The sequence below is a fragment of the Culex pipiens genome, chromosome 1 (genome assembly GCF_016801865.2).
Source record: "Culex pipiens pallens isolate TS chromosome 1, TS_CPP_V2, whole genome shotgun sequence".
In the NCBI taxonomy this organism is placed as follows: domain Eukaryota; kingdom Metazoa; phylum Arthropoda; class Insecta; order Diptera; family Culicidae; genus Culex; species Culex pipiens.
The window spans coordinates 116,684,897-116,697,812 of NC_068937.1; the positions used below are offsets into that span (position 1 = coordinate 116,684,897).

Below are 12,916 nucleotides of genomic sequence, written 5' to 3' on the forward strand. Positions count from 1 at the left end.
AATTAAGAAGTTCATTTTTCGAGTGATTTTATAGCCTTTCCTCAGTAAGGTGAGGAAGGCAAAAAATCAAAATATTTTTTTCGAAAAGATCAGAATATTTCATATATTAACATTGATAATCGGACCATTAGTTGCTGAGATATCGTCATTTGAAAATGGTAAGTTATTTTGGTGAGATTAAGAATACTTCAATTTTCGTGTTTCTTTTTCTTAAAGCGGCTCTATCTCAGCAACCCGCGGTCCAATCTTCAATGTCTCTTAGACAATTTTATAGCAAATTTTCTGAACTTCTCAAAAATCTTTAGAAACGGTCATTCATGGTCACTATTTTTAAAAATTGAAAAACTGCAAATATTTCGAATAAAATCAAACTTTCGGTGGCTATTTCTTGAAAACGGAGCCCTTTATCAAAAAATCTGTAAAGTACTTTTCGATTGCAAATTCAATTTTGCATTATAAAATAATGTCAAACTTGTTTTTGCATGAAACTTCGATTTTTTTTTTTCAAAAAATCACTGTTTTTTTCAAAAATTCATAACTCAGCGGCGGATTTTTTGACCATGTTTCTCTATGGCTCAAAAGTTGCGGATTTTTGTCCCCTAAAGCATATCAAAAAATCTCGAAAATAAAAAAATACGTATTTTGGAAAATTGAGTTTTAGTGAAAAAAAGTTGTTAAAAAAATCTGCTAATTTTTTTCCCGTGTACCTATATTTTCTCAAAAGTCCTCAACAATACCTACAACTTTGCCCAAGACACCAAATTGATCAGAAAATTCACTCAAAAGTTACAGCTGTTTGAATACTTACATACCATTTTTGTATGGACAGCAGCCAAAATTGTATGGAGACTTGTATGGGTGAACCAATGACGCAAAATAGCTTATTTGGTCATAGGGAAGGCCCCCACAAAGTTTAAGTCAACTCAAGAAATACAAAAATTAAAAATGGTCGAAATCGGCCGATTTCGTAGAACCAGTTTTCTGAACCAGTTTTTTACCAAATGTCATCAAATTTGAATTTTAGGAAGTTAAAAATATTAAAAAAAAACTTATTAAAGAAGACATTTTGGGTTCAAATGAATACAACAGGATTTTGAAGGATTACATGAATGTTCTTCCTTAAACTTCATCTAACGGATGTCATTAGTTTGGTAATATGTAGCTTAATCCCACTGAAGTTTGGTTTGGGTGTACATATAAAGACAAAAAAACTCAAAGTGTAGCCTTAAATAATTTGCTTCCTGTATACCGTAAAAAAATCAGTTTCAATACGTACCAAATTGAGATCCATAATGACCACGAATGTACAAATTAAAGAACGACGATCTTTGCGATCATGTTTGAGTTCTGGACGCGCTCTGCTGAACACTCGTCAAACCATTAGCCCGTTCTTTGCTGGTCAGTTATTCATTTGGACTCGGGACAAGGACATCTACAACCATAGTTGTGCATCAATATTGTAACGTCATGACGTAGAAGTCAGCGCTCAACCACAAGCACTGAATCGATCAAGTTCAAGTAGAACGCTCCACTGACCTCTAAAGCATTCCAACGCTTCCGATCAATACACAAATTAAACTCCATTAGAGACCCCTCCTGCGGAACCATGACTTTGAAACGTAAATCGCCGAAATTCGAGTCTAAAGTCAATGTCCAGTGCTCTGCATGTGCTCCACCAAGTGCAGACAGAACGAAAGTGTACTAGCCGTAACCTAGACCTTGCCAAATCTCAACCGTATAAATAACTACCGGCCGGCCCCATGATGGTTTGTTGATGACCACCACTTCTTGTACTCCACGCGGCGACACGTTCATTGACGAGCTTTTTTCGTCTACTCTTTGTGTTGTGCATACTCCAAGTACGCGAGATGCTTTTACTCGACTAATGCTCAACTTCATTCATGAGTGTGGTGCTGAGCTGTTTGAGCCAGGGTCAGTTGTAAGCCGGCCCACCCAACACCCCTCACACTGTTTTTAGAGATCAGCGGTTGAAAGCATGGTAAAATTATGCGTGCGGCAACCGGCACCGAAGAGGAAAAGCTTCGACAAAAAAGAGATGCTTCCAAGGTTCACGCGATGATGCACGTGTGACGGGTGTGAAGCTGATGAACGAGTGTCGCACGAGTGAACGTTTGCGCATGAAATTGGACGCTTGAACTTGAACGTCAAATTGGATGACCTTTGTGATGACGCTGATGGCTAACGGTTTTTTTAGTTTTAAATATTGAAATCGAATACAAGTAACCATTAGACCTTGATTAATTCGATTGTTTACTGATTAAAAATTTCAGCCCATTTATCCAACGAGACTAGTCGAGCTGCTTCCATCTTCGATTTACTGAAAAATGTCAATTTTTGAAAAAATAAAATGTTGTTCTAAATTGTCTTTTCTTGATTTGTGTGCACCTACGTCAAAGACCAAGATTGTTTACCTTTTACTCTTTGATCTGACAGTCTTGGTCTGACAGATTTGGCCACAGTGGCATTGAATGAATGGCTTTTGGACCATTTTTAAGTATTTCTCCTCTCCCAGGGTTTATGTCGAAATAATAACATGTTTTCAAACATTTTTAATAAATGCTCAATAAATTTAAAGTAGCTCATTTTTCCCACCAAAACCAATGCATGTAGAGAATCTATGACATTTCCCCGAAACCCATATTACCGAAGGGACATTTCCCCGAATGCCACTTCCCCGAAAAGACACTTCCCCTAATAGTCATTTCCCCGAATTCCATTTACCCGAATTTCCCATTTCCCCTAATCGTCCACATCCCCGAATGCCATTTTCCCGAATGGGCCACAATCCCGAATGCCACTTACCCGATTAGTCATATCCCTGAATAGTCATTTCCCTGAACGCCAATTCCCCAAACGCGGTCAAGCCGAAATGCCCGGTGCCCCGGAGCGCGCGCGCTCCTGGGCACCGGGCATTTCGGCTTGACCGCGTTCGGGGAAATAGCATTTTATGTATAAGAAAAAAAAAGATGGCAATTTTTATCACATCAAACTACATATAATATTTCTTGAAAGGTTCGTATTGGCCTTGAATGATCAACTTTCTTTTTGGCTTCACTCAGAACAGACGTAGCATTTTAGGGGGGAAGGGGTGTTGGAAGGTTTGGTACTATTCATTCAAATACAATGAATATTGTTACAGACTTTTTTTTATATATTCTCAAAGCAAATACCTTGTTCTTATAGACATGATAATAATTATGCAATAGAAGTTTTGTTATATTTTATGTGTGTGTGTGGTGTGTGTGTGCAACCAACCAAACGGGACCACGCGGTCGCTTCTTACAAATTGAGTTGTTTCCATGTATTTTAAGCTCTCATTCTATACATGCAAATAACTCGCATAGGCATTTGGAAGGTGTTAGCTCTGCCGAGCTTCGGTGACCCATTTCTACGCTGGCTAGATAAGCGCGAGGTATTGCGCGTATTCCCGAAAAGGACAAGCGGCATACCAGCCTCGAAACGACGCGCCGCACTTTCGGCAAATGCGCGCTGTCAAATCCCATACTGTGCGTTTTGTTTTTGTTGATCTTCTTCTTCGAATTGCATGGCATTGTTGCCGGGAATATTTATTATTGCACCATAAGTGCAGAAAATCGCTGGCCGCAGTGTCTGCGGCACATTCTGAAATGCCGCGCGGCGTGTACCTTCGAGAGAAACGGACAATACTTCAGCTTTGTCGACAAGCCCCGCCCTGAAGAACGTTTGGACCAATCGGATCGGATTAGAACTTCCGAACCCTTGTCAAATGGACAAGGACCCAGCGCGTATATAGTTGATGGTGGTAACAGTATTCCTAATTCCAGTCATAGCTCACCAAGTCGCGATGGCCTAGTGGTTAGCATTTTTGCTTACCAATCCAAAGGACGGGGGATCAAACCCCGACTCGAGCGACTTTGATTTTTCGTACATGTTCAGAGTTTCAAGATTTATATTTCCTATACTTTCCTCGTTGGGAGCAGATGGGAATCGAACCCAGGACCATTCGCTTTCAAAGCGAACACCGTAACCAGTCAGCCACGGCCGCTCCTTATAGAAGTTTTGTTATATTTTATGATCCAAAAACATACCGTGCGATTTTCGTAGTACCCCGTATCAGTAGAACCCCGTTCACACTGATCATTTTATTCACATTGCTGGTTTGGGATTTGGCGAAAAGTATAATCAACAAAAACTTCAATTAAAATTTGTATTAGCCTTATGTACCTATTTGTTCGATTTTTGCGTTCTTGAACAAAATTCAAAAAAAAAATTCCTCGAAAATTTTTCAAAAACAACATCTAATCATGCGGTTGAATACAAATGTTAATTGAACAACAAAAAATCTAGTAATTGGGTCCTAAAATTAAGCTTAAATTTGTGATATTATTGTTCACAAGAAAAATAAGCTTTACCAAGTACAATGACCCTTTGAACGTACGCAAAGGATTTAAAATGGATTTTTAATTCAATTTCTAAAAATTAACTTCACGGTCCTTTTTGGCAGAAAAGCTCCTACTTGACAGCTCGATCCAGGGGGGCCATAGTTGATCCATCGAAAAAATGTTGTCTTGTCAATAACTTTTTTTTTGCATAAAAAAATTATCAAAAATGGTTTTTAATCGTGTTTCTTACCGTTGTTCATAAAAATTGACAAAGGGCTTTACTACCCAATTTACAACATTTAATCAACAGCATACCCGAAAAAGCTGTTTGTTCGGTAAAATTGAGGAAGAAATTAACTGTTAGTCATGGAAAAAGGCTTTAGCGAAAATGATGATTAGGGGATATGCAAATTCGGGTAATAGCCGATTAGGGGAAATGATATTCGGGGAAATGGCATTCGGGGATGTGGCTGATTAGGGGAAGTGGTAATCGGGGATGTGACCAATTAGGGGAAATGATTTTCGGGGAAATGGCATTCGGGGAAATGTCATTCGGGGAAATGAGCTAGACCCCATGTAACTTGTAGGAAAACACACATTTTTCTCTGAAAGAAAATGCAATTTTGACACTCCAGACCCAAGATATATGAGTTTTAGTGAGAAAAAAGAGTCTTTTTTGCAAAATTTCTCCACCGATCTTGCTAGCGATTGTAATTGCTGCTGATAACCCCAATTATCATTCCAAAACGGGCGTTCCTCTAAACGTTCAAAGTTTACATGAAATTAGAATTCAGATTCGGTTTCAACGGCCAAAATTACTACAAGAAGACATATGCTTCAAGATAGACCTTTAAGACATATGCTTGCAACGTTGTGTAATTAGTAGGAATTGCCTGCGAAATGTAGGAAATTTTGAAAAGTGAAAGAAAAATGTTCGTGTAAGGGATACACAATTGTTTACAAAAGTTATGTGCCCTTTTGAAATGTTAGGCTCCATATTTGAGTGGCGCTGACAAGGAAAATCACAAAAAATCATCAGCAGATTGATTTTCTTGGAGAATTTCGGGAGCGATTTTCTTTTGCGTGATTTGCCTACTCTCTCTTTCGAAGGTGAAGAAATTTCGCCAGCGAAATTGATTTTTTCGCGATTATTCCATCCCTGGCTGATTCTAATCGATTCAAAAAAAATCATTCACTGACATGACCTCAAAATGGGACAGGCTTTTGTCCAACGATCAAGATATCTTGTTCTAGAATACATTTCCATCAAAATGTACAGCATCTCGTCGCCGTCGTGCTTACTTGTCGTACGTACATTTTGGGCCAAATTGAGTTAAGAACGCCATTTTGTGCATCTCACAATGCCACATCTTTTGACCTTCACAGATCCCCAAAATTCGATTTCAATCCTAAGATATTCAATGAAAACCAAAAAAGCTCCGAAATTTTTTGTCACTTTTCATATAAAAGTAGTTTCAATCTTGTCGTGCTATGTAGTCACTCCCTGAAAATTGATGTAAGTGTGACAAAAGGCCAAAGGGATCTCAGGTCAGGATGCGTTTGACGCACGTACAAGCTAGACTACCCTAAACATTTGTAATTATAACTCGGAACTCCAGCAATCAACTTCAACCAAACTTCGGGACAATGCACAGAATGGTCAGCCAAACAAAACGTGTTTGTTATTGTTTACATTGCGTGCTCTCGTTTTTGTTTATTCAAGGTCAAACATTAAAACGCGTTTTTCTCGGAACGTCAAAATGGCGGGTGCGACAAGATAGCACGACGACGTCGATCTGGCATAAAATCTTACAGTGTTGTCAATTCGAAAATATTCATTAAGAAAAAAACTTTGAAGATTCCATTCATTTCCTAAAGGACCATTCATAAAGGAATCCCCCCCCCCCTTCATGGACTTGTATAGATCGTGGACAATCGTAACCCCCCCCCCCCCTCCCTAAAGCGTCCACGTGGTTTATGGATGGTCCCTAAGCGATATAATGAATTTTATTTGTTTTTTCCACTGTTGAGCATGCTCATTTTTGTTTTCACTAGCGTCATCCGGGGGTCCGGCTGGAGTGACATTTGGTCTGGGATGATATTGGGTCATACAAATTTCAGTATTTTGTATGATCAGATCTGAATCTCATTGTTTTTGCCGTGCATTTTTCTTTAAAAAAAATAAAAAAAAACTGCCAGATACTTAAACTTGAAAATAGGCAAAAAAAAAGCAATTAAAGAATTTATGTGACCGTGGTGTAGGGGTAAGCGTGATTGCCTCTCACCCAGTCGACCTGGGTTCGATCCCAGATGGTCCCTGTGGCATTTTTCGAGACGAGATTTGTCTGATCACGCCTTCCGTCGGAAGGGAAGTAAATGTTGGTCCCGGACTAACCTAAAAAAGGTTAGGTCGTTAGCTCAGTCCAGGTGTAGGAGTCGTCTCCCTGGGTCCTGCTTCGGTGGAGTCGCTGGTAGGCAGTTGGACTAACAATCCAAAGGTCGTCAGTTCGAATCCCGGGGTGGATGGAAGCTAAGGTGTAAAAAGAGGTTTGCAATTGCCTCAACAATCAAGCCTACGGACACCTAGTTTCGAGTAGGAATCTCGCAATCGAGAACGCCAAGGCAATGCTGTAGAGCGAATAATTTGATTTGATTTTTTTTTGATGTGAATGTTGTCGACTCACTTTAGGTGACTGAAAAAAAGCTACATTTTCCCACAATAACGTTCTTAATGCACTCAAAAGTAGTTGGGACTAATTACCTTACCGAAAGAAGCGCTGCTGTGAGTTGTAAAACAAGTTATAATAGGTATTTCCGTATTAAACTTAAACAAGACAAAACAAAAACTGAACAGCTTCATAAACAGCATATAAAGTTATTAACGTGACGCTTTAAGTGGTTTATGGAACTTTTTCCTCCACAGTTACTACAGTTTGCACCAAGAAAAATGACACTCACCTTTTCTGGAACATAATCCACGGGTCAGCTTCAAGGTCGGACATGTCGATCTTCTTTCCGTACTCGATGACCTGTTAGAAAGATGGAACCAAAAAACAATTCATCCGTCAGCAAAGTCGTTAACCTTTAACCTTTAACCTTGAAATGATCTTACCTTCGGGTGCTTTCGGGACAGCAACCAGCCGATGTGGGAGAAGAAAAAGCCCCGGTTGGCGTTGTGCGGATCGGCGTCCGTGTCGGAGTACTTGTGGTGCTGCCGGTGGTCGCGGACCCACACGTACAGGCAGTTCTGGCCGGCGAGGGTGTGCAGCCAGAGGAGCACCACCCGGAGCCACAGCTTCGCCTTGAACGCCTTGTGGGCCCACAGGCGATGGGCGCCCATGGTGACGCCCTGGCCGGACATGTACATGAGCCAGATACCTAAGTGGAATTGTTGTAACGGGATTTTTGTGATTATTAGATTTTTAGGTCAGAGTTCCTGGAGTCAACAAATCATGGGAAACTGAGTCGGGTCTTCATGAAGATCTGCAGTCGGATTCTACTCACTGTACAGCGTCGTCCGCCAGTCGCAGTACTGCCAGAAGGCCAGATGCAGTCCGATGACGCCGCACACGTGCAACGCCGCGAAGCCTATCACATTCTTCCAGACAATCCCCCGCTTAAAGTTAAAGTCCGTGCCGATTTCCGACGGCAGGATCGGCGTGTGGGAACCGATTTGGCGCAGCTTCTTGTCCACCTCGGTTTCGTGCGCGATGCCGTTGCAGTTGGACAGGAACTGCTTCTGGAACTGCTGGGCGTCTAGCGTGGAATCGTTGCTGACCAGCTCTTCGCGCAGTTCGGTCAGACTGGGTAGGATTCCAGTGGAAGAGGTGGTGGTGACGGCGGAGCTGGACTGGCCTTTGTTCTGCGGGGGCATGGTCGCGTCGATCAGTTCGGCCGTCTTGGAACATGTGATCGTTTTCGTGTGCGAGTCGGCACCCATGGCTGGATAAGGGGGAGAACGTCAAAAGGGTTGATGGGATGAGTTTAATTTCCGGGCTAAAGAAGGTTTTTTTCGGGGTATGTACGCTGACAAACGACTTATGCTTTGCTCGGCAAGGATTTAACGCGCGATCTTTCAAGCTTCTTTAGTTGTCATAATTACAGATAAACTTGATACAATGCATGCGGGTTATGTTTATGAACAATCAATGAGAGACTTTCTCTATTTTATTTTTACCCACACAATTTTGTCATATTTTTAACGTTGTCGTCGATTTCTCTTTTAGTCATACAATATTTTTGCATGCTTCAAAAGCGTTTTGTAGGTCTGAACAAAACCTACACACTGCTTTTAAAAGATTGCAAAAATGTTGCGTCGTTCCAGAGATATCAACAAAATAGAAAAACGTAACGCATCTCGTGGAATCAGAAATGTGTTGTTGTATGAACACTCCGTGTTCAAACTCAACTCGCTTCAACGAATTATGTCTTTGTGATACAACTTTACGCAGTAGACCTGGCCGCTTTTACGTCTGTGATGTTTCAATGCATTCTACACCCTTACCAAAAATCACGATTTTTTGAGTTCCAAATCCCACTTTTCATGCGATTTTTTGAGTTCAGGTACTACAACCATAAAAATGGTCATATGGGGCACTACAGTTGTTAATAAATGACAGGGCCCCGGCGATGGCCTGATATGAGCTACAGGAAGATGCTGTGTCCTATCCCTCGCCTAGACCAGACCAAAATCCATGATAAAGCTGTCAGATCAAATCTGTCAGACCAAGACTGTCAGACCAAAGAGCAAAAAGTAAACAATGTTGGTTTTCGACGTAGGTGTACACAAATCGAGAAAAGAAAATTTGAAAAAGAATTTTATTTTTTCATTTCAGTGACTGGGTTTGGACCGCAAAATTGAATGTACGTCAGAAAATGATTAAACCGTGCGGCGGCCTGTACACCGACAATTAAATAAGCAGTTAAAAGCCTTATTCTTCCAATTTAATTTTGGATCGCGTTTTCGGTTTACACCTCAACAATCTTGAAATTATTTATACGGATTTGTTTTATTATTATTTTTCAATTTAAACCTCTTTTATCGCGATTCTGATTAAGATTGCTCATCAAATCATCCAGCCTTTAATGTATCTTTAGTTTTCACATCGATTCGCTGTAGATTCGTGTTTAAATTTTGAAATTTAGCATAAATTAAAATAAGTTTCAAAATTCTCAACTTCAACCATGTGCTACAATTTCCACATCACCCATGTGGGAAACCGATAATGGGGTAATTCATGCGTTCCAAACTGTCAAAATTCCAAAACGTCATCTTTGGTTCGCTGCTTTTGTTCGTGTTTGAAGTTTCGGGCCGAGGCTCTGATAAATGACAAGAAGAGTGCTAGGCGTAAACTAACCTAAGGCACTTTCCAGGATTCCTTTGGAAGATCTGATTAGGTTAGATTAGATTAGCAAATAAGCCAAATTTAGAGTTATTGGTTTATTTATTGGTTTAAAAATGACAGTATCTCTTACAAAAATGCTATTCAAAAATTCAAGAATCTTGATGGCTTCGATAAAACTGTAGGTAAGGACAATTTGGGGAAAACCAACAGTCTAAAAAAACTGCTCTATTTTTATAATCCTGTGAACCCTCTACAACCCAACCCCGCCTTTGTTTAAAAAATCGCCAAAAATCCATTTTCAACCAATTTTTGATCATTTAAAAGCATTGGAATGAAGAACTCCTAAAATTTTAGAAAAATTATGGGTTGGAAGTTAAACTTATTTTATGTGACTTTGTCGATGTATTTAAAAATGCCATTTTTAGGGGTCAACTTTGACTTTGTTTTTTACTAGCATTTCCTATATTTGAAGTAAAAAGAAGTATGCAGTAATTTTTCTAGTGTCTCATACTATGCCTCGATGCATTTTTTGTACGATTTAAATGATAATAGTGCCATTTTATAGCAGAAAATGTGAAAAACAAGCAAAAAATTGAAAAAGTTACTGTAAAAACATGAACAAATTAGACAGGCAAAATGTAAACATAAACTAAACAATATAAATGCAAATTAAAATTCTAAAAATGAAATAAGAAAAACATAAAACAAGAGAAGTAAAGTTTTTCGTAGAACCAAAGTTGCTCAAAATGACCTCTTGAACACAGGAAAAATACAAATTTTCGAAAAAAAAAATTGGGCTGTAGAGGGTTAAACACAAAAAAACGATTTTCGTAAAACCATTGCTCAACATTGAGCTGTGGCAAGGGTTGCCAGGTCAAAATTTAAATAATTTGACCAAGAGTCGTATAAAAAACAGGACAAATCCGGCATGTAAAAATGCACCAGTGACGGATGAGAGAGGGGAGAAAGGTGCAGATTTGGTTTGAAGAGTTTATGAGACGCGTCAACTTGAATTCATTCTTGTGTTCAGAAATGGTTTAATTTGCTTTTTAAAAATATTGAACGTTTATAAACATAATCAAAACACAAATTGAAGTTTTTTTTTAATTTGAAAGTCCATTTTGGGTAAAAAATTATTCAAAATGTGCTGAAAACTGAAATCCTAAATCTGTTGGAATCTGGAAAAGATGATCGATCGATTCTGCCGGGCAATTAAATATTCAGGCATTCTCAGCTTTATGTGGCAACCCTGGTTATGACCCAGCATCAAAAGCCAAAATGTTTAGGTGTATTGCCAAATTTTGGAAATAAAACATGATTTTGGAATGCTTTGTTGACAAACAAATGATCGAGCCAGTCCTAGGGATGTTTATAATTTTAACAATTTTGCTTTTTAAAAAAAATCAGCTGCATTTTATCTTTCATAAAGTTTTAACAATTATTCTTGATGTTGGAAAAGTGATTTCAGATCAATATTTTCATCCATAATTTTTCTTGAGTTGAACTATTCCACACCAATTGGGAACCCCTAGGCCTATCCACGAACGTCGTCCTAATTTGTCGCACGTGTATTTTGGGCCAAATTGAGTTAAGAACGCCCATTTTGTGCAGCTAACAATGCCTTACCTTTTAATCTTCACAGATCTTCAAATTCGATTTCAATCCTGAGATATTCAACGAAACCCAAAAACAAAAATCCGCGCATTTTAGTCACTTTACATATAAAAGTAGTTTCAATCTTGTCGTGCTATCTTGTCACTCCCTGAAAATTGATGTAAGTGTGACAACTGGCCAAAGGGATTTCAGGTCAGAACGCGTTTGACGCACGTACAAGTAAGACTACCGTAAACATTATAAATCGGGACTCCAGCAACCAACTTCAACCAAACTTTGGGACAATGCACAAAATGGCCAACCTAACAAAACCTGTGTGTTATTGTTTACATTGCGTGCTTTCGTTTTTGTTTATTCAAGGTCAAACATAAAAACGCGTTTTTCTCGGAACGTCTAAATGGCGGGTGCGTCAAAATAGCACGACGATCTATAACTGTTTTTAGTTAGAAAAAAAACTAGCAATCACCAATAAATCTGATTTTTGCGATCCACCAACGTGACGCCCGCCCGCCCTTTGCGAATTTCTAACGATTCTGAATTGTACGTCAGAAACCGCATCACTGCACAAAGTCATGCTCATCCGCGGTTTATGACCAGTTGCTGGAAAGGTTGACTGCAGCACAGTGTTACATCGGGCAGTACGGTGGTATTGATTTCTATTAAAAACATCCTTCTTGTAAATTTTGGATGATATGTGGATCAAAAATAAATTTAAATTCAGGACATTTCAATCTCTTGGCAATCATACTGTAGTTGAAATGTCGCGAGCTGGCATTAGGCATAAACCATTTTGACGGATTGCTCCGTCCGGTTGCGGGTTAAATGCATAAAAACGCTAATTATTAGGCTGCAAGCGTGTCAGCTTTGCACTCTTGGCAGGTGTGAAAACTTCATCAGCGTCTTCAGTCTGGTGCTCCCTTACAAAAGTGCCGATCCAAGGACCACGTGGTGATTTACTCGTGTGTGTGTGTGTTCTTTTGTTGTCCCAATGAGTAGTGCGCGCCTGCATAAATCACTTGGGCTTCAGAACCTTGAAGCGTTGCAGTGCCACGTGACGTGACCCGTTGAGAAAAGGACCATTTCTAGAGCTGCAGTGATCGAGGCGGGGGGTCCTCAATTGCCGTGTGCAGCCCGGGTGACCCTGACAGGTCGGGCAGAATTGTTCATCATATTTTTTTTTTTCTCCGAAGAATGATCTTGGCTGATCATCTTGATCTTGAGCTGTCGCTTGGCAATAAGTTGTGCACGGTTTACACACAACGCAACGAAAGACTTCATAGAAAAAAGTGCATTATGTCAAACTCCAGCCGGTGTGAATTGTTCCGTGGCAAAGTGCTTTGGCTTTCGTTAAACTGATTGTGAAATCAGAGGTGCAAAAGGGGAAAACAGATTTATGAGTGATCGATTTCAAAAGTTACCCTGAATATTTTTTTGTATATATTTTTAAAAGAAATTCGACCACGAAGAATAAGAAAACAGTGTCTCAAAAATTATGCACTAATGCATTCAACTCAGTCTGATGCCCCCCCTTCAATCGGATGGTCCCGTCAGACTTCAAGGCGTTGCAATGTCGCA

General features: G+C 39.7%; 1 protein-coding gene across 1 annotated transcript in view; it reads right to left on the bottom strand.

Moving 5' to 3' along the window:
• The window catches only part of LOC120416481 (acyl-CoA Delta-9 desaturase-like), a 36,870-nt gene that overhangs the window by 10,578 nt on the left and 13,376 nt on the right, over positions 1-12,916 (bottom strand). Inside the window, exons 2-4 of the mRNA XM_039578205.2 lie at positions 7,887-8,324; positions 7,495-7,760; positions 7,341-7,411 (exon numbers count right to left, since the gene is read on the bottom strand). Coding sequence (XP_039434139.1) covers positions 7,341-7,411; positions 7,495-7,760; positions 7,887-8,322 — 773 coding nt within the window. The 5' untranslated portion in view covers positions 8,323-8,324. The remainder of the gene's footprint in view (positions 1-7,340; positions 7,412-7,494; positions 7,761-7,886; positions 8,325-12,916) is intronic.